At 45.6% G+C, this 27,792-nt stretch overlaps 1 protein-coding gene across 1 annotated transcript in view; it reads left to right on the top strand.

Moving 5' to 3' along the window:
• LOC146353172 (venom factor-like) overlaps positions 1–27,792 on the top strand; it is a 149,671-nt gene that overhangs the window by 97,364 nt on the left and 24,515 nt on the right. Inside the window, 5 exon segments of the mRNA XM_084835879.1 lie at positions 1,350–1,510; positions 8,329–8,487; positions 22,592–22,742; positions 25,421–25,475; positions 27,035–27,122. Coding sequence (XP_084692005.1) covers positions 1,350–1,510; positions 8,329–8,487; positions 22,592–22,742; positions 25,421–25,475; positions 27,035–27,122 — 614 coding nt within the window.

The following is a 27,792-nucleotide window of genomic DNA, read 5'->3' as shown; positions in this document are numbered from 1 at the left end:
AAAAATTTTGAGGACAAGCAATGCATGGACTGAACAGAATGAGAGACCAATGCAAAAAGCTTGGAGACTGTGTGTCCCTGAGGACTGCTACCCCATCCTATGTGAGGTTCTTCCCTCAGACAAATTGTTTTGTTTTTTTTTCTTGCATGGACCATGTTGTATCACTGCTCCCGATACAACATTTTGAGAAAATCCACCCATTCCTCTCTGTCCCATCAGCTAAAAGTCTGGTCATCATGCTATGATCCTTCTAGCAATCATTTTATCGTTTACAGTCTTTCCATTATTTAGGACACTAATAAACCCTTCCTTAGAAACTGGTAATTTGTGGGCATGCCCTGAGGCATGTCCATGTGAAGCAGAGGAAGACCTGAGACTGCTTTACAAACTGTTAACTGACTCTGCAGATTAAAAGCATGTTTTATGCCAGTAATTCTGTGGTATGTATCCATGGACCCAAAATCATTGCAGTCCCCTCCCGCCTTAACTCCTGCAGCCCTCTTCTCCTTGGCCTTCCTTTCCCATACCGCAGATCTCTCACCTATATCCAAATCTCCACTGCCAAATAATTCACCTCTCAGACCATTTGATGCACTTTGTCAGATCTCCTCACTGGTTTGTCATCTCCTTCTCTCCATGCTCTTGCCCCACCCCACCTTTCATCCCTGGTTTCCTCATTATATCCTTGCTTGTACTCTCCACTTCTCCAGCTCTACTGCCATCAGCTGCCGAAAGATCTCTTGTTGTCACTCATGACTCCACCCATTTTCCTTTTCTTCCCCTTATATACGGAAAACTTTCCCTGAACAGATATATATGGTACCACCTCTCTCATTTCCAAGTTCTCCTAAAAAAAACAGTTTTTCCATGAGGCCTTCCCATAATCCTCCTAATTCCAAAATATAACCAAATTAACTACATTTGCCTATATTCGTTGCTGCTCTCCACTTCTTTCCTGCTGCTGTTGTTTCTCCCATTGTCTATTTTAGATTTTAAGCTCTTTGGGGTCAGGGACCTGTCTGTTTTTACTTGTGTAACTCTATAACACCAGGTGTACCAGTGGTTCTGTATACATAAATAATCATCTTCATCATTATCAGTACACTTCACTGGTAATAAACATTCTGGGACTCATGGCCCTTCCACATAACCCTAACATCACAAAGGTTCAGCCAATGGCTAGAGGCAGGTCTTGCAGGCAAAAGATGTATGATATCCAATATTTAGCTTATTATGCATTACAGTAGATTGATAATCTCTTAATGGGAAACTGACAGGAATGGGAGTTGTGGCTGCTTAAAATAATGGATGTATATGGCCTAAAGATTTGGTTCTGTGCTGATATATAGATCGAAATCGGTGGGAAGGTAAAGATTTTACCATTACCATTGAAGCTACCTCCTACGCTCTACTTGCCTTACTGAAAATGAAGAAGTTTCATCTTGTTGATGTCATAGCACAATGGCTGACACTACAGAAATATTATGGAGGGACATATGGACATACCCAGGTGAGGGCCTTCTTTACTGTGTTGTGAATACAGGTTTTATGCAGTGGCTTCTGAAGAGCAAGTTCCCAAAGTTGAACTGCTTGAAACCGTAGAAATCTATCTAGGGGGAATTGTGAAAGCCTCCTGTACATGCTCAGATGCATAGTTAAATTGTCCGCAAAGATACTGGGCATACCAAGCACAGATCAATTATAATGCACCAAGACATCCTGATTGGTCCTTGAAGTTAATGGGTTTTCTTTCCTTATTTGTAACATCATTGTTTTAATGTTTTTAAAGTGTTTAAATTGGCTAGGTGCTATATATATATCTCCAACAAGAAGAAAAGGTGGAAGACAGAAGAAGCCAATGTGGCTTCACAAAAAGCTTAGGGATGACCTGAAAACAAAAAAGGACACATATAGGAAGTGGAAAGAAGGCCAAGTAACAAAGGAAGAGTACAAGCAGGTAGCACAGAATTGCAGGGATGGTGTCAGGAAGGCTAAAGCTGAGAATGAGCTGAGGTTAGCGGGGGATGCTAAAAACAACGAAAAGGCTTTCTTCAGCTACGTGCATAGTAAAAGGCAGAGGAAAGAAATGGTTGTTCAGCTATTAAATAAGGATGGCAAAACAATAACAGGTGACAAAGAAAAGGCAGAGGTGCTCAATTCCTACTTTGGCTCAGTCTTCTCCCAAAAGAGGGTCTATGACCCCCCTGGCAAAGGCGAAGTACAGGCTGAAGGGGCAGGATTGCAGCTTGAGATCGATAGGCATATGGTCAAGGAACACCTAATTACTTTGAATGAGTTCAAATCTCCAGGGCCAGATGAACTGCATCCTAGAGTAATGAAGGAACTGGCAGAAGAACTCTCAGAACCACTGTCTATTCTCTTTGAGAAATCATGGAGGACAGGGGAAGTGCCAGATGACTGGAGGAGGGCTAATGTTGTTCCTATCTTCAAAAAGGGTAAAAGGAGGATCCTGGGAACTACAGACCAGTCAGTCTGACATCAATCCCTGGGAAAATTCTGGAGCGGATGATAAAGCAATCCATCTGGAAGCACCTTGAAAACAATGCAGTGATTACTTGAAGCCAACATGGATTTGTCAAAAACAAGTCCTGCCAGACGAATCTGATCTCATTTTTTGATCAAGTAACCTCCCTTGTGGACCGCAGGAATGCTGTAGACATCATATACCTCGACGTCAGCAAAGCTTTCGACTAAGTGCCCCATGATATCCTGATGAGCAAACTAGCTCAAAGTGGGCTAGATGAAACAATGATCTGGTGGATCCACAGTTGGCTACAGAATTGGACTCAAAGAGTGCTTATCAATGGGACCTTCTCAAACTGGGGAGAGGTAGCAAGTGGAGTACCGCAGGCTCAGTCCTGGGCCCAGTGCTCTTCAACATTTATGAATGACTTGGAGGAGGAGGTGCAGGGAATGCTGATCAGATTTGCAGATGACACAAAATTGGGTGGGATAGCTAATACTTTGGAAGACAGAAACAAAATACAAAGTGATCTGGATAGACTGGAGCGCTGGGCAGAAAACAACAGAATGACATTTAATAGGGATAAATGCCAAGTTCTGCAGCTAGGAAAAAGAAACCAAATGCACAGTTACAAGATGCGGGATACTTGGCTCAACAACACAACAAGCAAGAAGGATCTTGGAATTGTTGTCAATCACAAGCTGAATATGAGCCAACAATGTGATATGGCTGCAAAAAAGGCCAATGCTCTTTTGGGCTGCATTAATAGATGCATAGCTTCCAAATCCCAGGAAGTACTAGTTCCCCTCTACTCAGCACTGGTTAGGCCTCATCTGGAGTACTGTGTCCAGTTCTGGGCACCACACTTTAAGAAGGATGCAGACAAGCTGGAGAGGATTCAGAGGAGGGCAACGAACATGATCAGGGGACTGGAAACAAAGCCCTATGAAGAGAGACTGAAAGAACTGGGCATGTTGAGCCTTGAGAAGAGAAGACTGAGGGGAGATAGGATAGCGCTATTCAAGTACTTGAAAAGTTGTCACAGAGAGGAAGGCCAGGATCTCTTCTTGATCATCCCAGTATGCAGGACACGGAATAATGGGCTCAAGTGACAGGAAGCCAGATTCCGGCTGAACATCAGGAAAAACTTCCTGACTGTTAGAGCAATACGACAATGGAACCAATTCCCTAGGGAGGTGGTGGGCTCTCCCACACTGGAGGCATTCAAGACGAGGCTGGACAGCCATCTGTCAGGGACGCTCTGACTTGGATTCCTGCAGTGAACAGGGGGTTGGACTCAATGGCCTTGTAGGCCCCTTCCAACCCTGCTATTCTATGATTCTATGATAAACCTTAAATCAAGACAGGCCCTGCCAGCACTCTTGCAGCATATAAACTATAATCTGGCTTGCACTTTTTTGAGAATCATCAAAATAGGTAGGGTGAGTGACTTGCATTTTTGCTTGTGTGGTAACCTGTGAAGAGTCATGCATGCTGGAAAAACAACTCCCTCATGCTGCTTCTCTTTTGGCCTTTCCATCTAATGTGCAATGCCACCCTGAGGCTGGAGACAGGCAATTTTTAAAGGAGCTGGAAGTAGTTTTAGGCTGAAAACCTGTACCCATTTATCTAGGAGGAAGCCCCATTGAACTCAACGGCACTTACTAGGGGTGTGCTTCAGACTGGATGAATTCCAAACCAATTTGGGATGATTCGGACAGAGTTGGGAAATGTCCAGATTGTAGTGGGGTCCTCTGAAGTGGACTGAATCCAAATCTCAACACTTGAGAAGATTAAGAATTCAGAGGGAAACAAAGAAACTGACAGTGTGACTCCAAAAACTGATACATTTCTCCCCAAGATGTCCATATAAGGAAAACACCAGGGTAGGGAAAGTGGGGAGGGAGAGGAGGGGTGTAGTTTTGTGAGTGGCAGCTCTAACATCTAATCACATTTAATGGTCTCTCTAATCCCACTGCTTTGGGGGAGAGTTATTGAAATAATTTATCACAGGGTAGACACAGTGTTCAGTGGTCTTAGTTTCTTCTCTCTCCCAGGAGCAGGAATGTTAAAAGAGGTTTGATAGAGCCTGTGGGACCTGGGAGTGTGTAGCACTGAGTGCTTGCTTGGAAAATGCTGGACGTTCAAGTCCTTCTGCCTCTGCACTGTATGCTCCAAATCCATCATGAACCCCTGTCCTGTTGCACTTTCTGTGGCTTTGGTGCCAATTGAGCAGAAAACAAAAGTCTTACATTGTTTTCATTCATCATAACACACTACCCCTCCTGAAAATTTGCAGATTCCTTGCCTAGGGACACCTCTATAGGTACTATCCTGTTCTGCCCATGTGCGCACAGGGCATGCTACTTGCACAACAGGGCTTTGGCACTTCTATAAATATCCCAAAACGAGCTGAAATGCTCATTTCTGGAAAAGGGCAGGTCAGTGGAGCTTGCAAAACGGAGCTCTGCTGATCTATCCCAATCCAGAAACAGGCATTTTTGCTTGTTTCTGGAGTTATTTTGAGAAGCACCACAGTCCCATTGCGCAAGCAGTGAGTCCTGTGAGCACAACAGAATCAGTGCTGGATACTGCCCTTAGAGTTATGCCACCCCTGTTGTGGAATGCCCTCCCCCTGGAGGCCTGATTGGCACAGACATTGGTTTCATTTTGACGCCAAGTCAAAACATGGCTTCTCACCAAAGCCTTTGAATTCTAATTGAATTCCCTAAAGTTGCACACTGTTCTAACTGTTATATTGTTTTACATTTTTTAATTGGTATCAGCTTGTTTAATGGTTTAATATGTTTTAGCTGTTTAAATTATTTATTGTTTTTTACTGTTTAAATTGATTTTATCTGTATGCCTCCCTGAGATCTTAATGATACAGGGCAGGATACGAACGTTTAGATGATAGAATTCTCTCACAAATTTCCAAAAAAACCCAACCCCAAACCATGAAGGAAGATAAGGGGAAGTGGATCACCTTCCCTCCCCCCACCCATTTTTCTAAAGACTCCCCTTCTACATTAACCACTGCACTTACCCTTCTGATATTTTTCAGGTGTCTTACTTATGGACACCTCTAAGTTGTCTGTATTTTTCAGAACAATGGTCCACGAGGAACATAAAGGGATAAGCACATCTTCTTTTGGATACCTTCAAAATGTCAATGCTGCTCTTGCACAAAACGACTTGAAGCTATCATTCCAAAATTTGGCAGGCTTGATCCCCTCAAAAGTAGCAATTATCCCAGCAATTTTCATCCAATTCTGCCTGGAATTAAAACAATTATCAGAAGTTCCCTTAAAAAAATTAAAATATACAGGCACATAACACAGAATCCCGAGCACCTACTAATCTGACATTTGTCAGATGTAGTCCCCTCATAAGGGATCACTATGCCTCCAAATGTCATCCAATAATGAAAAACAGAAAGAAAGAAAGAAAGAAAGAAAGAAGAAAGAAAGAAAGAAAGAAAGAAAGAAAGAAAGAAAGAAGAGCCATTTGCTTATTTCTAATGATGGTCAATGAGAAGCATGAAGATTTAGATTTCTGAATCAAAAATTAGATCTGGATTCAAGTCAAAGCAGGCAGTCTCCGAATCAGCCCAAGCTGAATTGAGGTCCAAACCAAATCAGTGCACACCCCTAGTACTTATGTCTGAGTAGACAGGTAAGGATTGCACTGTTAGAAAGGCAACACTTCCGAAGGTATGTAAAATAATTATTTTTGTCCAACTGTAGCCTCTAGTCAAACTCCCTTAATTTCTGTGGGAAAAGTTACTGTCTGGCTCCAGCCTGAGTTTTCCTTTGGATTTAGGTTATCTTCTAAAAACCTATCAGGTGTTTTGGTATAATTCAAAGTGACCATCTTTGAAGGCGTCCATGGCCAGGCTGAATCCATTCTGGCCTAATCCTTCTCCATGTTTTATTGACTGATTGATTGATTGCATTTATACCCCGCCTTTTTTCCTCTTGCAAGGATCCCAAGGCAGCTTACATTATCCTCCTTCTTCTCTCCATTTTATCCTCACAACAACAACCCTGTGAGGTGGGTTGGGCTGAGAATGTGTGACTGGCCCAAAGTCACCCAGTGAGCCGAGTGGGGACTAGAACCCGGGTCTCCCAGCTCCTAGTCCAACACTCTTGCCACTACACCACACTGGCTCTCTATGTATGTATGTATGGGCTTCTATTGTTCTTCAACATGCTGTAGTCCAGGAAAAATTAAAAGTATTACTACCAACAGTAACTATCACTGTACATACCATGGCTGCCTTATCATGTTTATATCCCACCATTACTCTGAGGAGCTCAAGTCAGGGAATATATAATGCCCCCCTCCCATTTTATTCCCGCAATAATCTGATGAGGTAAATTAGACTAAGACGACATGATTGGCACCTGCTTTGCTCCATGGCTGAGCAGCAACTTGAACTCAGGTCCTTCTGGTCCAAATCTAACACTGTCCACTGCACCAAGCTTGCTAGCAACCACTTTGACAGAGCTGCCCTGTATGAAAACGCTGTAAGGGACAAAGTACATGTGACAATGACAATGCATGAGTACATCTCCATCTCTCTTTTTTCCAAGACCACAGCATGGGGCATTAACTCATTCCTCAGGCACTTTTTCTTGATACCCACCCCTCCATTTGCTGCTAATTAATTGCCCTGGTACAGGGAAAAAACTGCACTATGAAGTAGCACTGAAGATGCTACTTCAGTAAACCAGTAGGGCAGTTCTAGAACTTTGAAAATCTCAGTATTGAGCTGTTCAAGGAACACATGGTTGCAAAGAGGGGTCTTTTAATGGTATAGCAAAAATTGTAACAAAGCAAATTAAAAAGGCAGGTTAAAAATACTTCACTTTAATTATGTTACGCTAATTAGAGGGCAATCCCACTCATATTTTGGGATAAGAAGCAGCTTTCCCAGGCCAAAATACCAAAATATTCCTGCAGTCAGGCCAGCTCTGCATTCTTTGCCATTAATATGTTTGCTGCATGTGTTTAAACATTCATGTACAAGTGTCTAGAGAAACCCCATTGAATCAGGGTACCTAGTAAAAATATATACATGGGTGTTGAAAGAAGCATGTGTATATGTGAACATCATCCATACTTTAGGTGCCCGTCACAGAAGCGCCAATGCCTCACCAGTATACGTGTAGTTAAGTTTGTTATGTAAAGTGTGGAGCTATTTTCAGTGTGCTACAATTCCCTGGTTTTCTCTGTAACCAGACCTTCAATTCCTCCATGCTGAGGACCATGGGCATTTCTAGCAACTTAAATGATTCAGGGCCCAGGCCCGTAGGATACAAATTTGTATAAAATTTACTAGGATCTATTTACATTTCACAGAAGGCAAAGCCAGACAATTAATTTTTCATCCAAATCACCTCAAATGAAATCAATGCAGGGAGGAGGTTCAACTGGGGTTCCCCTGGAAATCCCTCCTGCATGCCAATTAAGCTCAGAAAAAAATCCCATTGGCATTAATGGAAGATGTTTTGTTTTTAAAAAAGACAAGCTTAATTGTCATGCATGAGGGATGGGCATGTGTGTCCCAGCATGTGGGAAGAGGAGGGTTAATTCTTCCCTCCCCAGCTGAATTCCCCCTTGAAAATTGCCCCCTGCATGGTAATTGAGCTAAGAAAAAAATCTTCCATTGGTCTAAATGGATACTTAGGGCTGTGGGGAATAGATCTGAGACCCAGGGAAATAGATTCGGGGCCTGGGGCCCATGGGCCAAAGTCTAGCAATGCCCCTGATAAGGACCAAATTTGGGTGTTAATTGAAAAGCGTTACTTTCTTACGCTGTTTTCCTCCTGCCATTCCAGTCGACCATCATGGTGTTCCAAGCTCTTGCCCAGTCTGAGATAGACATGCCACTCCGTGGAGGCCAGAACATGGACATTTCTGTTCTATTGCCACGACGTTCTGGTCCAATCAATTTCAGAATTAATGATGCAAATGCTCTGTTAGCCAGGACGGCAGAGGTATGATATTTCTTTGTGTGATTCTATGTGTTATTCTTTGTTTTGATTTCTAACACACTCTTTTAAGAGGATTCAGTGCAGGAAACACAACAAAAGCTTAATGGCTTATAGTGCACTCCTCGGTATATTTATTTGGGAGTAAGTCCCACCGTAATCAAGGGTGCTTATTCCCTAGGAAATGTGTTTAGGATTGCAGCCTTAGTCTCATGGTTCTCACTCATTGAAGTCCAGTTGCAAAAGATATCTTCCTCTGTATCTACAAAATATTCAGTTTTGGTGAGCTGTCATAGAAACAGATCTGAGGCTGTGGGGCAGACACTGTATCCTTATCATAAGGGCACATCCTGTTTCCCATGTAGTGAATTAAGCTTTTAAAAGCAATTGACACAAGTCCTTCCATGTGGAGATTGGCCATTTGGAAATTGCTCTTAATCTGCCTATTCCACTTGTTATATTCAGAATTGTGATACATGAGACCCATTTATGTAATCGGGAATTATACAAAAGCACTGCAACTCTCACTGATTTTAATGGGGTTTTGGATCTGGAATCATTCTGCCAGTGGAAGGATACTGCTGGCAGAGAGGGACTTCCATGTCTGCTCCTCCCCCCACCACCCCTGGTACACTCTCCAAATCTGCTCTGGAGGGTTGGGGGACCCTCCAGAGGAGATTTGGAGAATGCAGGGGGGCTGCCTGGGTGGGGGAAAGGATGCAGAAGTCCCATTCCACCAGCAGTATCCTTCCCATGGCAGAATGACAATGGTAGATCGAACCCCTCAATATTTTGGGAAATTATTAATTTGTTTCTTTGAGGTATTTATATACTGCTCTTCAATCAAATTCTTAAGGTGTATTGAAGTGGAAACTGACAGGGATTTGGATAGTATTTTCTTCCTGATATTATCTTATTGATCCCCTGGACGCTTACTTCTTATTTTCCACCATACACACAGAATAATTTTAAAAGAATCCCATATACACATGTTAAGTAGGGCAGCGCTGAATGTTCACCCAGTTTACATTTTCGATCAGAAGCTTTGGGGAGAGTTGGATTAGAAATATTTCTCCCAAAATGCCTTAAACGTGGAACTGTTCACCTTTTGTCTTTCCTGTTAACTAACATTTGTTTCTCCTATCTGCTGTTGATTCAGCACCAGTTGTTGTTGTTGTTGTTGTTAATGGTGTTTCAATATAATACAAAACCAAAACAGGTTAGCAGTGCTACAGTGCTTCACTCTAGAATCTGAATTGCGCCGATAGAGGAGCAAGAGTTGCTGAATGAGCATTTCCATAAGCAATAAATGGATTCCACACTTCTATGAATAAGTCTTGGTTTTCCAGTCCTTTTATAAGTGTCAGGGCAGAATCCAAAGGGGTGTTTATGTGCCTGCCACTTCCCTTCTGCAAGCGGGAGTCCCACCAATTCTGTTGCACAAGTGGGACCCATTGCAAACACAAGGGAGATTTAGCATTTCCTAGGGGAGGCCCAAAACCAAGCAGAAATGCTCATTTCTGGAAGGAAGCAGGTTGGTGGAGCTCCCTTATGCGAGAGCCGCTGACCTGCCTCCTCCCAGAAACAAGCATTTCTGCTCGTTTTGGGTTGCCCTGGAAGCATGAAATTGCAGTTGTGCAAGCTGTGGGGGCTGCTTGCACAATGGAATTAGCAGGGCATAAGAAAATTGGTGGGGGCCTAAGCATTCTGCCCTTATAGTTCCTGGGCCAAGAGCTGAAAATTGACATATGGGTATCAGGTACGGTGGCAAAACAACATTATGATTTTTTGAAAGGCATATGTCTCTGGATTGCATTTTCATGTGATAGTCTGTTCTGACTGGTTAATTAAGGTTTTGATGATGTCATCAAGATGGCCGAAGCCATCTTTTTCTAAATTTTCTAATTTAAGCTGTAACACGTGAATCATATGTCTGATTTAACATTTTAAAACTGCGTTGGAAAGCTAATGAATTCTCTTACAAATAGATCATTGTAATAGTGACCTGTTACCATTTTTGTGGTACAAGCCATATATCAAGAAAAAAGTTACATTTCCTCTCATTTATATACAGTTTACTGCATATGAATTCAAGATTAAGTGTTAGTAGTTGTGAAATGATAACATTGTAACATTAGTAAATAAAAACAGATGCATACTGAACAGTTGGTGAACTCATAAAACTACTAGATGTTTCTTTGCAATACCACATAATACCTGTTATCCATACATTGGGTAAAACTAAGTGAAATGTGGATATGCTCATATGTATCTAACTATAATTGTAGGGTACTCTTTTACCTTTCCAACAAGCCATAGCTTGAGTACGTTAATTTTGACATGCCATAGTTAGATACATATGAGTGTATCTAACCTGAATTTCGGCCGGAGCAAGGCGGGAAGCCTCCCCCGCCGGCCTGAACTTCGCGGGGGGAGCAGCGAAGCGCCTCCCCCCCACCGCGAATGTCCTTCAACGACAGGTAAGGGACTTTCATCCACCCCTTAGTTTGGCAGTTGACAGGAATGCACATGCTTGCATGGTTTCTAAATTTTCACTGTTGGTTTGTAGAATGGATTTTCAACCCTCTCTATTTCAGCTTTAGTAAGCTTCTTAAAGGGAAGTGCTTGGTGTGGGAGGGCATTATTTAATGTTTCCAAAGACACCCAGGATATGCCCATATCATTTCTTATGATGCTTGCTAATTGCTTGATCTGGAAAGAGGCAAAATACAATCATAAACTGGGTATGGCAAGTCTTCCTCTCATTGGCTGCAGTACTGGATTCAGCACCAGTTGCTGATGTTTCCCCCACTGTTTAGGGCTTCTTTCCTATTCCTAGAGTAACCCTACCTAATCAGGGATCACACAGTGAATCTGATGACATTACAATACCAAGCCAGAGCAGCCGGCTGGCCACTTGTTCCTGCCTGCCCAGCCGCTGATGAAATCAGCGAAGTTCATTCCGCTACACGATGGGCAGTGGCAGCTGCAGTACACAAGTGTGCTGAGGGTAGTTTTCCTGCATGAGCCAAGATGGTGGCCTCCAGAGCCAGCTTCTGGGGGAGGCAGGAGAGGGGTAGTGGCTGCCAGGAAGAACTTGCTTGGGGGCAGGTGGAGGAAGAGGAATAGGTAAGGTAAAAGTGAGCTAGGAAGTGGGAAGGAAGCTGAACTTCTCAGATCTGTGGGCAAGATCACTTTGGGGAGAATGACGGGGGGTGGAGTGCGTGGACAGCCCTTTTTGTACAGGCAGCGCAGCATTGCCTAAACTTAAAACAAACAAATGTCTCTACCATGTGGAGCTATTGGGCAGAATGAAGTGGTAGACTGAGAGGAGGTGTTAGCATTCTGGGCTGTACCATTTGAGACAGTGAGAGTATGTGTGTGTCAGATTCCTCCTCACATGCTGCCTGAGGAAAATCAGCATATCAGGATAGAGTCATTGTAAGGACTTTGTTTATGCCAATATTCAGGTAGTGGGCTTAAAAAACAAAATAACCATGTTTTTCTGGATATTATTGGGTTTGGGGGGAGTTATAAGCAGGAATCAAAGGGCCGGTCTACATTGCATCTGCCATCGCAGTGAATTCGGTGTCCCGTCGGGTTAAACACTCTCACATTATAACGTGATTATTCACACTTACCCATTTTCCCCTTGTAGTGCTTCATCGAATGTGCAAGCTCGGTTCACACTCGAGTACTGTGCTGTTTTCCTGCTGTTTTCCTGCGCGCGCTTGTCTGATCTCAGATGCTAAGCGAGGTCGGCCCCGGTCAGTAGTTGGATGGGCGACCGCCTAGGAATCAGGCTTCCTGCATTGACCAGAGGGTTGTTCTATCCCTTCAAATGAGACTAAGTTTTACCCCCTCCTACCCCCGCCCAATATTTTTTTTTTAATTAAGGTGTTATCCTCACAGAATCGGGGCTTCTCCGAGATGTTTTTTTTTCTAATTGAGGCTTGATCTTTGAAGATTCGAGGTTGTGAAGTTTTACAACTTCGAAGCTTTGAAGATCATGCCTCAATTAGGAAAAAAAACATGGTGGAGAAGCCCCGATTCTGCGAGGATAACGCCTTAATGTAAAAAACAACAACATCCAGAGCGGGGGATAGGAGGGGGTAAAACTTAATCTCATTTGAAGGGATGGAACAACCCCCTACTCAGTGCAGGAAGCCTGATTCCCAGGCAGTCTCCCATCCAAGCACTGACCGGGACCGACCCTGCTTAGCTTCCAAGATCAGGCAAGTGCACACACATCCAGCCCTTTGCTTGTTGCTGAGGAAGCTATGCGATCAGTAGCCAGAAGAAGACATGGGTCTGTGGAGAGCTGTGATTGGACAGGAGATAAATACAAACACTGCTGTACATGGACAGGCGGGGGAGGGGACTACGACCAGATATGGTAGCGAAGGCGGAAAATCAGAGCACATTAAGGGGAAATACCAGGATATTAGGGTATTGAAAGCAGGAGCATGGAAGTGGGAAATTCTGGTTCCAATTGGAGGCGGGTACTGCGTAGTGTGAAAGGCGGGCAGTGAAACCGCATTGGAAGTGAAAAAAGGCGGTAAGTGTAGATCCAGCCAAAGAGGTCTTGGTAAGGAATATGTGAACATTACCAGATGGGGGAAATAAATTGGCTAGTCTTTAATGAGCTATAAGAACACTTTATTGTCTTTTTTCTTTGTATTGCTTGAAGGTGAAGTACTCTTTAAGATACTATGCTAGATGCATATGATGGGAATTCCATAACTGGAAGTGGCAGGTCAATGTTAATTTACTACTACTTTGGGTTGTAAATATTCAGATGGAATTCTGCATAATAGGGGTAAATAATCTTTTTTACAGTCAGCGGCCAGAATCCTCAGGGTGAGTACAAATAGGTGGGATTTATTCTGAGAATGTCACTTGGGTATTACTATCGGATAAATCAAGTGGTATAAATGTTCTTTTTAAACATGATGATAAGGCCTAATGGATTGAACAGGACTAGGAGTCTAACAGTACAATTCTTTACATATCTCTTCAGAAGTAAGCTCCAATGAGTCAATGGGACTTACTCCCAGATAAGTGTGTATAAGATTGCAGCTTAAATGCCATTATTTGCTATCTCCTTTAAAATGTTGAATAATACGAGGCAATAATCTTTTGATATATGCCATTCCCCTTTGCAGGCCTGTAAAAACTAGATGACATAATAAAAAGCGGGTTTCATCACACACCTTCGTATGTGATTTTAGTTAGGCCCCGTGTTGATAGAAGTTGAGAAATAGAAATGTTGTCCTTCCCCTTGTTAGATAAAAAGTTCTTGCTTTCGGTTTAGAAGAAAAGGATGCCAGGCAGGCAGCGGTGGATCCAACACTATTTTATTGATCGTTTTGCAAAACGGGTGCAGAGCAGTCTGGACCCCGAGACACGTGTGCAAAAGCCTTTTATACCATATCACTTCTATTGTTCTTGCCAGTAACCAATGAAACAGTCAGTACCTCAGCTTACCAAGTCAATAGCCAATAAACAGTATCAGCTTACCAAGCCGTTAGTCATGAGCGCGTCAGTATGGTTCCCTTTTTGCTCCGCCCACATTTTTCCCACCACTCGGGCTCTTACGTGACTGAGGCTCCAACCGGTTATGGAGTCTCTTTTTTTAACAATTCCCTCCTTTAAGTCTTTACTCACGTCTTAAAGCGCTTAAAGCGGAGTCTCTTTACTGGTACAATAAAGCAAGAGCATCTGTTTTGACAGAGCAGTTTTAATTAATCGCTGGGATTTCTAAACAAGAGGCGATTGTGGCTCTTGGATGGCTTCTTTGCCTGTGTCCCTGGCAGCTTCCGGTGGGGTGCCAGGGAGCAGAGGACCGTTGCAACCGTTGCCCGTGTCCTCCTGTTCTCTCCGGGTCGTCTAAATGGCTTTAACCGGCTGCAATGTGTCCATTTGCTAGAACCTATAAGTTTTATACATGAATGGCTGGTTGGTCCCACTAGGTAGGGCCCTTCTCACCTTTCTTTTAAAGCTTCTTTATTCCACTTTTTTTTAGCAATACTTCATCTCCCGATTGGAAAAGATGGATGGGGGCATCTAGCGGCAATCTCTGGAATGGGACAGAGTAGGCTTGTAGCTGTGAAAGAACAGACTGTAGAGAAGTCAACTGGCCCCTTAACATTTGATCTCCCATCTCCCATTTGACCCCCTCCCTCCTTTCATAGTATACCCGGGGCGGGAATCTAAACATTAGCTCGAAGGGGGACAGCTTTGTCTTTTTTTGGCATTTTTCGAAGCTTTGTCAGGGCTATTGGCAGGGCCTTAACCTAAGTGAGTCTTACCCCTTGCTGGAGCTTGGTTAGAGTCTCCTTGAGACTCTGATTGGTTCTTTCAACTTGCCCACTCGCCTGGGGTTTCCAGGGGCAGTGTAGGTGCCACTCTACCCCCAGAGCTCGCGCCAACCCTTGCGTAACAGCTGAGGTGAAATGTAAGCCCTGGTCAGATTCTATAACTTCAGGCAAGGAGAACCGGGGCACCACCTCCTGTAACAACTTAGCAACTACAGTTTTTGCTTGATAGTTTTTGCATGGGAACACTTCTACCCACCCCGTCATTTGACACACTATTACAAGCAAATACCTGTAACCCCTACACGGTGGCATTTCAGCAAAATCAATCTGTACCCTCTGGAAGGGATAGTACGCCCATGGTCGCCCTCCTTTTGGTGGAGGGGGGGCTCTGGGGGAATTAGTTTTCTGACAGACCTCGCAGGTTGCGGCTAGTCAATGGGAGCGTACAGTTAGGCCAGGGGAGACAAATAGCCTCTTGCAATAATTAATCATGGCTGATGCCCCAGGGTGTCTAAGAGAATGATGCACTTGTTCCAGGATAGCTCCCTGTAGGGTCTGTGGGAGAAGCAGTCTTTCATCCATCATTTGGATCCATCCATCATCACGGGGACTCACTTTGTGTTCTTGTGCCATTTGCAACTCAGAGGGGGAGTATGTGGGGTGCTCTCCCCTTCTGGATAAGACAAGGAATGTTCCTTGGATTCCTTCTCTGGCTGCTCTCTTTGCGGCCTCATCAGCTCTTTGATTTCTTTGCTTTTATTTTTCCTCTTTTTCCCTTCCATGGGCTCGGACGTGGATAACAGCCACTTGTAAGGGTAACTGGAGGGCATCTAAAAGGTTTACGATTAAGCCGCCGTTGGCAACTGGGGATCCATTTGCTGTAAGGAATCCCCTCTCCTTCCATAACTGTCTGTGAGCGTGCACAACGGCAAAAGCATTTTTACTGTCAGTCTAAATATTTACCCGCTTTTCTTTGCCTGCCTGCAAAGCTCTTGTCAGGGCCACCAGTTCAGCGGATTGGGTGGAGAAATGAGGAGGCAGTCGTTCTTCATGGACGCTCTCGCTATGGGTGATAATAGCCGCCCTTGTGTAACGCTTCTCGTCTAGTAGGGGTGGACGAAAGTCACTTACCTTTTCTCGCAGCTTGTTCGCGGTGGGGGGGAGCGCTTCCTGCCTCGCGAAGTTCAGGCCGGGGGGGGGAGGCTTCCTGCCTCGCCCGGCCGAAATTCAGCCCGGGGGGGGAGGCTTCCCACCTCGCCCGGCCGAAATTCAGGCCGGGGAGGAGGCTTCCCGCCTCGCCCGGCCGCGAACACGAAAGTTAAAAAAAAAAAAAAAACAACGTCCCCTGATAGGCTACGTGACGATTCACGTAGCCTATCACGGCTAGATCTGGAAAGTCAGCCGTGATAGGCTACGTGAATCGTCACGTAGCCTATCACGGGTGACTTTAAAAAAAAAAAGAAAAAGCGCGTATGCGAATGGCGGCCCCCATAGGGAGCCGCCATTCGCGTTCCTTATTTAGTTGCTGTAGTCTACGTAAATGTCTACGTAGACTACGGCGAAAATAAGGGCAACGCAAATAGCGTTGCCCTTATTTTCGCTGTAGTCTACGTAAACATTTACGTAGACTACAGCGACCAAATAAGGAACGGGAATGGCGGCTCCCTATGGGGGCCGCCATTATCCGTACACACTTTTTTTTTTTTTTTTTTAAAGTCACCCGTGATAGGCTACGTGACGATTCACGTAGCCTATCACGGCTGACTTTGCAGATCTAGCCGTGATAGGCTACGTGAATCGTCACGTAGCCTATCAGGGGACGGGTTTTTTTTTTTTCTTTCATTGCAATGGCGGGGGTGGCAGCCGGTCGAAAGACCAGCTGCCGCTCCCGCCCCGCTCGAACACCGGACGAACCGCCAGCCGGACCCGCCGCCGGGAGGGACATTCAGGGAAGGTAAGTCCCGTCCCGGGGGTGCGGGGTGCGGGGGGGGGGTGCGGAGGATTTCTCCCCGAAACTTGTTCGGGGGGCCGAACACGTTGGCGCTCGGCCCCCCGAAGTTTCGGGGAGAAATTCTCCGCCATCCCTACGATATAACTGGACCCGTCCACAAACAAATCTTCGGCCCCCTTCAACGGTTCATCTTCAAGATCTGGCCGACCCTTGGTGTCCAAGTCTAGTACTTCAAGACAAACATGATCTGGGAGCCCCGGCCCACGTGTGGCCTGTATTGCTGGTAACAGGGTGGCGATGCTGAAGCTAGAGCAGGCTTTGAAAGTGAGGCTTTCATTCGTTAGCAAGCCTATTTCATATCGGGAGTGCCGAGCCAGGTTGAGGAATTTGCTTCCTCCTCCTGACTCTAGGATTTGCGGCACCCCATGTGGCACCCAGACCTCGATGGTCCCTCCCATTGTCATTTTTTCAGCTTTAGTGCAAATTAAGGCTGTCGCCACTACCACTCTCAAGCAGCTCGGCCATCCTCGTGCTACCATATCAAGTACTTTGGAGTAGTAGCCCACTGGCCTCTAGGAAGGGCCCGTCCGTTGGCAGAGTACTCCCAAGGCTACGCCTTTACTTTCATGCACATAGAGTCTAAATGGTCGACTTGGATTTGGTATGGCCAGGGCAGGTGGCGACACAAGGGCAGCTTTGAGACTGAGGAAAGACTTACTTATTTTTTTTTAGTCTATTTCCATTTATCTAATTTATCTTTTTGCAGCGCTTCATATAGCGGTCGCGCCATCTCCCCATCTATGCAGACAAGAGGGTGGGCAGCTGGCTGGGGTTGAGGCACATGGAGATCCACTCAGGAGGAGATTTTACATCCTACAGAGTTGCGTTAGGGCGGGGCCCCTAGAGGTCTTCATCACCAATGCCCTCAAAGGCATAGTTGCCATGGAAGTTGTTGGCCCCAGTGTTAGCAGAAGAGCTGGAATGGCTGATGGCACGCAGACTGACGGAGCCCAGTTTGCTCGAGACCTTTGCAATAGACTCTCTGCTTGCATCAGGAGAATCCAAAAGAGGGGGAGCTTTTACTGCTTGCTGGCTGCTTAGTCAATAAGTCCCTTCTTAACAATGCCACCAGACAGGAGGGGGTACAGACAAACGCGTGTTTTAGGTGTATTTTCCTAACCTTGGTGAGCAAGGGACGAGAAAGGGGCACTCGGGTTGCCTTTCCCTCAACCCCCATTATGGTGGTAGATCCCCCATTTCCCGTTGGTGGCCTGCTAAGGGGGAGGATGGACAAGGCGGCCCCTGTATTTACAAGGGCATTGTAGGAGCAGCCCCCAACTTTAATTTTGACCATGGGGTCCCGTCTTGCCTCGGAGACGGCTAAGAGGGGGGCCGGGCCCTGATCTGTCTTAATTTTTTTGTTCATACAACACTCTTTGCTCTTCCCCTTTACTTTCTTTCTCTTTCTGTTTTAGGGCTTCACAGTCTCGCTTCCAGTGTCTAATCTTTTTATAGAAGGCACACTGGTCTCTTCTCAGGGAGGACCCCTTCTTCTCTCTTTTTAGCTCCTCCTCTGTCAGGTCTGAGAACCGCAGTGAGGAGTTTTGCTTGCTTTTTGTCTTTCATAAACTTTCTGAACTACCTCTAGTAAAACACTTAGGTCGGCCGCCAATCCTCTCTTAACCTTTTGCAACTTCTTTCTGATGTCTTGGCAACTATTTCTCACGAACTGAGTCGTGAGAATCCTTAAATTATTTGGGTCATTCAAGTCAACATCAGTATACTTGGCGAAGGCTTCTCTTAGCTTTTGGAGAAACACGGCAGGAGGCTCGTTTTTGTCTTGTTTTAAAGTCAGGACTTTTTGCAAATTGGGGGCTCTCCGCGTGGCTTGTCTCATGCCTGCTAAAATGAGCCGAAAATACGGCATGCCTCTGCCTTTGTGCAGCGGTGGCTAGTCTCTGATCAGGCTGTCTTAAAGGCAACACCGCTGCTATCTCATCTTCAGTCACAAGGGGGAGCTCCTCCCTAAGCTTGGCGCACGCGCCGGCAAGAATAGTAGGCTTCTGACTGAGAAAACAAGTATTTAATAGCATTTGAGTGTCATCTCAGGTGGGGTTGGGAGTAAGCCTCACATTTTTTATTAAGGATAAGAGCGGCCCAGGATCCTCATCAAAGGGGGGGTTGAACTGTTTCCAATTGTACAAGTCAGACGTAGTGAATGGGACATAGACAAACATCGTCCCTTGAAAATGTTGGGCGGTAGGGTCGGGGACCTCTCTGATGGGGAAGGTCAATTTTACTGGTGGTTGAGGGTCTTTTCATAAATTGTAATTAGGCCCTCCTTTGGTTTCCCCCTCTTTATCAGGCACCTTTTCCTGGGTTCGAGGCCTCCAAGCACCCTTCATCTCTTTAAAATCTTTCTCGAGGGCATCTAAACTATCTTGGAGAGTGTCCTCAAACTAAGTCATAGACCCAATCTCGGGAATTTTTAACGGCTGCAACTCTTGGTCAGGCTCCCTTGGGGGAAATGGAGGCTGGGGCGGGCGTGGTCCCCCCGCGACAGTGGTCCCATAGGGAGGAGGAAGCAACAGATCCTCAGGGGCAGTAGCTACCACCCTAGGTGTTCCCTTCCTCATCAATTTTTCCAGTTATCACAGGGAGGGCCAAGGACATACATTTAACTACCCACGGGGCGGGCCTGCCGCCGAGGGGTACTCAAGTTGCCCATGAATCAATAAACAATAAACTGTTGTACATTTTATATCCTAACATTTTAATATGTGCCTGGGAGGACTATTGGGCAACTCAGGGGGTCGGGGAGGTGCCACCATAACTGTGGTCACGGGCAGGGGGAGGTATGGCATTGGGGGATTAACAGGCCAGCTGAGGAGGAGAGGGACTAGACACCTTACAGCTGTCCCCTCTTCTGGTTCTTCCCCCAACCTGATGGTTCCTGGCAGCCTTACCAGTCTGCCCTCGGGTCTGGTGGTGCTGCTGCTGAATGCCAGGTCGGCCCAAAATAAGACCTCCCTCATCCATGATTTGATTGTGGATGAGGGGGCTGACCTGGCATGTATTACTGAGACCTGGGTGAGGGAACTGGGAGGGGTCACTCTCTCCCAGCTGTGCCCTCCTGGGTACTCAGTGCAGCACCAACACCGACTTGAGGGTCGGGGAGGGGGGCTTGCCGTGGTCTATAGGAATTCAATCTCCCTCTCCAGGCTTCCTGCTCATTCGAGTGCAGATCTTGAGTGTTTGTACCTTGTGTTGGGTACCTGGGACAGATTAGGGATTCTGTTGGTGTACCGCCCACCCCGCTGCCCATCAGACTCCCTGCCTGAGCTGATGGAGGTGGTCTCGGACTTGGTGTTGAGGACCCCCAGGATGATGGTCCTGGGGGATCTCAACTTCCATCCCGAGGCCGCTGTATCCGGGGCGGCTCAGGACTTCATGGCCGCCATGACAACCATGGGGCTGTCCCAACATGTCATCGGCCCAACGCATATAAAAGGACACACGCTTGATCTGGTTTTCTCGACTGGGCAGGTGGATGGTGATCTGAAAGTGGAGGAATTAACAGGATGCCAGGCAGGCAGCAGTGGATCCAACACTATTTTATTGATCATTTTGCAAAACGGGTGCAGAGCAGTCTGGACCCCGAGACACGTGTGCAAAAGCCTTTTATACCATATCACTTCTACTGTTCTTGCCAGTAACCAATGAAACAGTCAGTACCTCAGCTTACCAAGTCAATAGCCAATAAACAGTATCAGCTTACCAAGCCGTTAGTCATGAGCGCATCAGTATGGTTCCCTTTTTGCTCCGCCCACATTTTTCCCACCACTTGGGCTCTTACGTGACTGAGGCTCCAACCGGTTATGGAGTCTCTTTTTTTAACACCCTGGCACTAAAGGCGTTTTTATTCAGTCTTTTGGCATATGTAGTGGATTTGATACCAGAAGAACGTGCAAGGAGTTTTAGTGAGCTCCCACAGCTGCGTCCTTTATAGTGTGTTAAATGCATAGAGACTTGTGTAGCCTAACACAGTCAGTAGATTTTAGCAGACTTTAGCTAACAAAGGCAGCCCCCTTGATGGGCAGCTTTTCTAGTGGGCTCCCGATACATTATTAATTGGTACCAAGCAAGTCAACAACTGTACATCTGTCTGGTTACCTCACCCTTCTGAGATAAGGGTGTAGTGCTTTATCTCACTCATGAGCTGGGAGGCTCTCCCTCCTATACAGGAATGTTGAGGCCTCTCCCTCCCTCTCTCCCTGACCCTCCCTCTCTCTCTGGAAAGGCAATTAATTTCCCAGGCTTAGATTCTTTGAGAACACACCTACAGTATATAAGCTTAGCACAAAGAGAACCAATTTGGTTTTGCTCCAAGGGGGAATACACATGCTACCAGCCTGGAGAACTTTTGCCGGTCCGTAGGGGAATGTCTCATATATCTTGGGGACCCAGATATAAGCCAGTTGTGGCAAAGCTTCCTGCTTTGTCAACTGAGTTTTCTTTGTACATTCTTCCAGCCTCCATATATCATCTTTGTGTAATCAATAAACTGTTAAACTGATCCATTTGTGATTTGTCTCACTTTGGCAACCACAAATCTGGTTTAACTGAGACCTAAGTCAATCAGGATCCCATAAAACAATAAAATTGATAACAGCTTATACGCTGGCTTGTTGCTGAAGGGGTTTTTAATTGGTTGGCTACTGTTTATTTGTTTATTGCCATGTTTATTGTTTTTAATGTATTTGTTTTTATGTTCTGTTGTAATTAATATTTTGGTTTTAATCTGTATTTTATTATCAGCCGTATTGAGCACCATTTTGGTGGAAAGGTGGTATATAAATTAAATAAATAAACAATAAACAATAAATAAACAATGGGGAAGAAATACCCAGGTGTCTGCTTTAGCAAACTGTGAACAATGTCAATTGAAAGGGGATTTTTCTACCTAAATCTCTGTCCCAGCCTCCAGTCATTCTACTGAAGGTGCAATCCATGCATGCTTAGGCAGAAAAAAGTCCTACAGCTTCCAGCACTGGAGTTGTAAGATGTGTTACTGTTTAAATATGCATAGGATTATACCCTTAGTCATCTAAACTAAACAATCCATGCCTCATCTTCTAGCTCTAATAATTCAAACCCACAGAATGCTCCATTCACCTTTAATGGTGGTGGGAGGAAGGGAAGCGTTGATGTTGTGAGTGTTGGTGATGTCTAAATTTCTCAGCCAGGGCTAGCCAGCATTACCATTAGGCAGAGTCAAACAGTCACCTCAGGTGGAGATGCTGGAAGGCAGCAGCAAGGTGTTGGAGGAGAGATCTGTGTGCTGTGCGGCCTGCTGTCCACCTGCTAAGTTAGGCTGATTCCTTCAGGCACAGTAGAGGATGTTGTTTCACCACTGGTGCTGATGACAATTTTTGTGAACCGCCCAGAGAGCATTGGCTATTGGGCGGTATAGAAATGAAATAAATAAATAAAAAATAAAAAATGACAGAGCGATCTGCCTGTCCAGCCAACTTTTGTACTTTTTGTACATGGAATAGAAAGGGGCATCATATCGTCCTTCGCCTCAGGCAGCAAAAATGTCTTGAGCCGCCCCTGCCCTAAGCCAATCAAATTTGCCCACATGACAAATCCTATAGAGAGCTGAGGACAGTGTTTCTTGAACAGGCAAACATTTTTATTCCTTTTCCCAGAAATCCCCCCCCCCCAAAAAAAGCTGGACACGTGTGAGTGTGTATGTCTCCCCGTTTAGTGATGGTAATATCTGCAAGATCACCCTTCTTTCAGCTCAGCCCTAATCCTGATTCTATTTGCCTTTCAGACCAAATGGAATGAAAATTTCACTGTGAAAGCTTCAGGCCACGGACAAGGGATTATGACTGTCATGACAGTGTATTATGCAAAGTTGCAGGAGGAGGCAGCTCAGTGCAAGAATTTCGATCTGAGGGTTTCTGTTGAAGAAATTCCACTGAGTAAGTCTATGTCCTGCTGTGGCTGAGTCAAGGTCAGTCCTGGTGTTGTCTATGAGACAAATCTGTCTCAAAGGTCAAGAGGAAGGCAGAGATCAGAAGTATTGGGTTACCAATCAAGCTGAGAGCAGTTCAAGGGTCTGAGGCAGAGCTAAAGCCGAGTGCAGGCAAGCAGTCCAAATCAAGCACAATCCAAGAAACAGGGTCTTATCAGGAATCCAGGGGTTAGCAACATGAGAGATCAGTCCAAAGAAGCAAGATCAGGAAAACTGATAAAGCAAGAAAAGGTGCAGTAGGGGAGGTATGCTTTGCCAAGTAAGGGGTGGAGACGGTGCTGTGAGGCAGGTCTTGGGAGGCAAAGGGTAGTCCACACAAGGGGCAGAATGGGTAGATTTGAAGAGGTTTCAGGAGAAAGGAAGAAATAAAGTCAAAGTGGATATACTTACATTTCTTCAGAGTAAGGGGAATCCAAATGACCTCACTTCCAGGTTGGCTATGGATACTTGGAAACTTACAATGGGCATAGGCTTTTCTGGCCTTTGGACATATAATGGGATAATCACCTCAGACCACAACAGGTTGGTCTTCAGTTCCATTTAGACTGGGTTGATAGTAGATGATAATGGGGAGACAGAATGGCTAGCAAAACCATCATTAGGGTATCCACATAAAGGTGCAAAATGCAGATCAAAAATAGAATTCTAAATGGAGAGCCCTGGATAGGGATGTACGAAAGTCACTTACCTTTCGCGGATTATGTTGATGGTGGGGGGGAAGGCGCTCCGTCCCTCTCCCCGGAATCCTGGACGGGGGGGAGGCGCTCTGTTCCTCCCCCCCCCCCCCCGGAATCCTGGCTGGCCGGCTATGCTCCGCAGGGATTCTGCGGAGCTGCCGGCCAGCTCTGCCAGCAGCCGGACATCCAGCCACTGGCTAGCAGGGATGCAAATGGCGGTGGCCGTAGGCGCCGCCATTTGAGTCCCTGCAGTCAGCCGTGATAGGCTACGTAAATGTTTACGTAGCCTATCACGTCTTTTTTTTTTTAACTGGAAATGGCGGCGGCGGCAGCCGGTTGGAAGACCGGCCGCCGCCGGAGCCACCACCAGAGCCGCTGCCGCCAGGAAGATCCACCCCAGGTACGTCTCGTCCCGGGGGGGGTGGGGGGGCAGACCGTTCTGCCACCAATTTTGGGGGCCGAATGCGCTGGCATTCGGCCTCCCCGAGATCCGTGGCGGAATTCTCTGACATCCCTAGCCCTGGAACTCATTTAGTGAAGCTTTCCCAGCCCTCTGAATTGAGGAAAGCCCACAGGGATTATTACAACTGATGCCAGCTTCACAGGCTGTGGAACCCTTTGCAATAGTTGAAGGTCAATCAAGCTGGCTTTCCTCAAGTTTCAGCATGTGGTTAGTGCCCCCCATGTCCTGATCAGAATAAACAACTTAGGGCAAAATCCTATGACCTCCACGGTTGATGCTCGTAAGCTTCCAAACTCAAGAGGCTTACGAGCATCCAGTGCAGAGCCTGCTCCACTCCTGATCCGTATTTTTGCTAGACGGCCTTTTTTGCCTGTCTAGCTGGGGTGTTCCAGAGGAGGGAAGGAGGCTGAAGAGACCTCAGAATAGCTCATATCCCAGCCTCTCCAGTGTTCTCCCCTTCCCACCCACCAGAACACCCCTTACCCTCTGTCTGAGGTTGGGTTCCCAACCTTGGAGAGGCAGCTGGCATGGTTCTTTCCGTGCTGACTGTGCGGGGGAGGGGAGGCGGAGGAGTGTGGATTCCCAGATCCAAGGTTGGAGCACTGTCTCTGACTTCAGATCCAGGAATCTGAAATATCCTATGGCCCCCTAGATGCTGTCTAGGGGCCACAGAATTGCTCCCTTAGCCACAAAAGCTTACATCAACCAACAAGGAGGAACTCAGTCTGTCAGTTCTGTTGGAACTCACCACTTGGCAGACTCATATGGAATCTATACAACTGTAAGGAACCCTCAACTCCCAGGCAGACTGGCTCAGTCACCAGATGCTGGATCCAGCAGAGTGATTGCTTAATCCTCAGATTTTTGATAGGGTGATACCCAAGTCTGGAAATCTCTTTGCAGCACCAGGCAACAACCAACTGCCCAGATTTCACATCAGGTTTCCAGGATGTGGTGCAAAAATAATCAAGGTTGAAGTGGCCACAAAGTCTCCTGTATGAATTCAATTCCGCTGTCCCATCCTCAGTTAGGGGTGGTATGACACTAAGACTGAGGGGACCTCAAATTGCAAACCCCTGCTCTGAAAGTCAGTTCCAGGCTCCTTCAAGGCAGGTCCAACTCAAAATGGGATTTGCACCCTGTCCCACCACTACCACCACCAAGCCCTCTCAGTCTGTCTCCCCACTTTTGCCACTGGGAGGGATAACAGGAAGCTGGGAGGGCTCACTTTCACACAGGAGAGGCCAGTCCACTTTTGGACTCAATTTGCTGGTCTTCTGTTTACAAGGTAAATTGGCATGGTTTCCTTCTAGAAGCAGCCTTTTAGAGACAGACCAGAGATGTAGGGTATGAATGAATCCTATTTTCCTAGAGACTTCTGTGCCAATGAACAATCAAATCCATTACTTTTCTTTGAAATATCCTCAAACGTCATGCTGCATGGAATTTATACAAAGAGACTTCCTTTTCTCAAACGATTTCTAGGTGATAAGGAGATGCAGGGAGCGCTGGGAGCGATCACGATCAAAATCTGCACCAGGTAAGGATCTTAGAATAATTCTGGGTCATAACTGGAGGTCAGTATAACCATGGCAAAAGCAGAACTTATAAAATGTCTCCAGTTTCAGAGCTTATCAGTGATTTGCATGGCAGCTGAATTTTATTTATTTGTTTGTTTTATTTGTTTTCAAAAAATTATTGGCCACCTTTCAGGGCAGAAGCCCTCCCAAGGCAGCTTACAACAACACAATACATAAAGCCAGTTAAAATATTAAAAGCAATAAGAACATAAACACAATAGCAACAGGAGCAACAATAAAAGCTGACAATAAAACCAGCAGCAGCAATAACAACAACAACAGCAACAATATTCCCCACTTCCAACCTGCACTGGGTGGAGGGAACACATATGAAACCAAATGGCAACATTTGAAATTCAAAGCTTTCTACTGAAGAAGTGAAGGGATCATATTTATTGTATGTAATACCTATGGGCACAGTCTTACATCTATCTGGATGATTCTAGTCCTACATTGGCTGCATTTTGATGTCATGAAAAAGCATGGTTTATTGTGAGAGGAACAAGCCTGTACCTGTGCCCTCCTCCCCTCCCCTCCCTCTCTTCCTCTGACATGGCCATAAGGAGTAGTTTGGAAGCGTTCACTTCTGTTTTTTTTACTAACCTTGGCTTGCCATCTTGTCGGAATATGATAAACTGTGGTAAATGTAAACTATGGTTTACTTGAACCAAACCTACTTTAGACCATGTTATGAAGCTGGTTTGTTTCAATAAACTATAGCTAACATTATGCACAGTTTAGGGTTCAGATGTAATGCAAAACAGTGGTTAATCTAAAACAGAAGTGGAAGCTTAAAATCTCCTCACGGCTGCAGCAAAAGAGAGAGGAGGGGGTAATGTGTACCCAACATGTTGATGGAGAATAAAAGTGAAGGTAAAGATAGGTGCAGGATTTTAAGAGTAGTCAGAGCAGGGTTTTTTGTTCATGGTATGATTTCAGGTTCACAAGTGGCATTATGCAATATATATCACAAGTCTGAATGCTGGTTCCTCAGCCTGGTTCCTCTCCTCATGCATCAAGTGCATTGCCCACTTTTTAAAAAGGCAACACATACTTGCTTATTCATACATTCATAATCTTACCCAACCCCCCAAGTTTCACAAAGTTACAAAATTGCTCTGGAGATTGGGGGAAGTGTATTGGTGATGGCATGGAAGCTATCCAATAGGTGCCCTCCAAGGTTAGCTTTCAATAGCATTTCCCCTTTCAGGCTAGGAGCGCAGGCAAGTCTGGGTTGTTGAAATTTCCACCTAATCCTTTTTTAGACATTTGCACTGACCTAAATAACTAAGGCATCTGAAGAATTAGGCACACTATGCTGCCTCCTGCCATCTCCAATTCTCAATGCTCCCTCAACCATCCGCCCTGGGCAAGGAAGGACGGGGTATAAATAACATAACTTGGAGGATTTGCATATTGTAATAGCATTCATATGAAGAGCTAATGGAACTAAGGCTAAATTAATTTCTAAGCTATGTATTACATTCTTACAACCTGTTTCTTCTATTCCTGTTTCTAGGTATCTTGGTGAAATTGATGCCACAATGACAATCATTGATGTCTCCATGCTCACCGGTTTTGTACCTGATACTGAAGACCTTAAGAGGGTAGGTAAGGCCTGCTTCATACAGGAAATCACTTCTTTACAGCACGATCCTATGCATGTTTCCTTGGAAGTAGGACTGCCATGCAATTAAAGAAATTTTAACTGATTATGAGTTGGAGGGAGCAATCCTATGTCCCCTAGACAGTATCTGGGAGATATAGGATTTTTTGATTTCTGGGCTCCAAGGTTGGAACCAGGGCTCCGACCTCAGAGCCCAGAAACCACACTCCCCTCCCCCACTCCCTCATAGCTGGTGCGGTTCTCTCTGCGCCGGCTACGTTTCTGCGCTTGGAAACAGAGCATGGAGATGGGGGAAAGGGGGGCAGTCCTGGGGGTGGGGGAGACCATGGAAGCTGCATTATGCAGCTTCCTATGCATCGCACAGCCTCTCCTGCTCTGAAGCTCCCCAGCTAGATGGGCAAAATAGCCCATCTAGCCAAAAATGCAGGATGGCTGGAGCACTGAGACGAAGATAGTCTGAGTTCGGAGGCTGATGACTACCTTCATAGGATTGCGCCCTTAGTCCATTGAATAAAATGTCCATTAAATTTATATATATTTGCACAAGGGTAAAACTTCTGGAACAAGAAACATGCTTCCTTTGATTTCAGATGTGTTGTAGCAGAAGTCATGGTAGAAGAGGCATACATCCTGTGTATGAGAGAAGAGAG

Source organism: Heloderma suspectum, chromosome 2 (genome assembly GCF_057233095.1).
Source record: "Heloderma suspectum isolate Gila_16-S chromosome 2, 16-S_ref, whole genome shotgun sequence".
Taxonomy (NCBI): Eukaryota; Metazoa; Chordata; class Lepidosauria; order Squamata; family Helodermatidae; genus Heloderma; species Heloderma suspectum.
The sequence above is the reverse complement of the archived record's forward strand: the minus strand, read 5'-3'. Positions and strand labels throughout refer to the sequence as shown.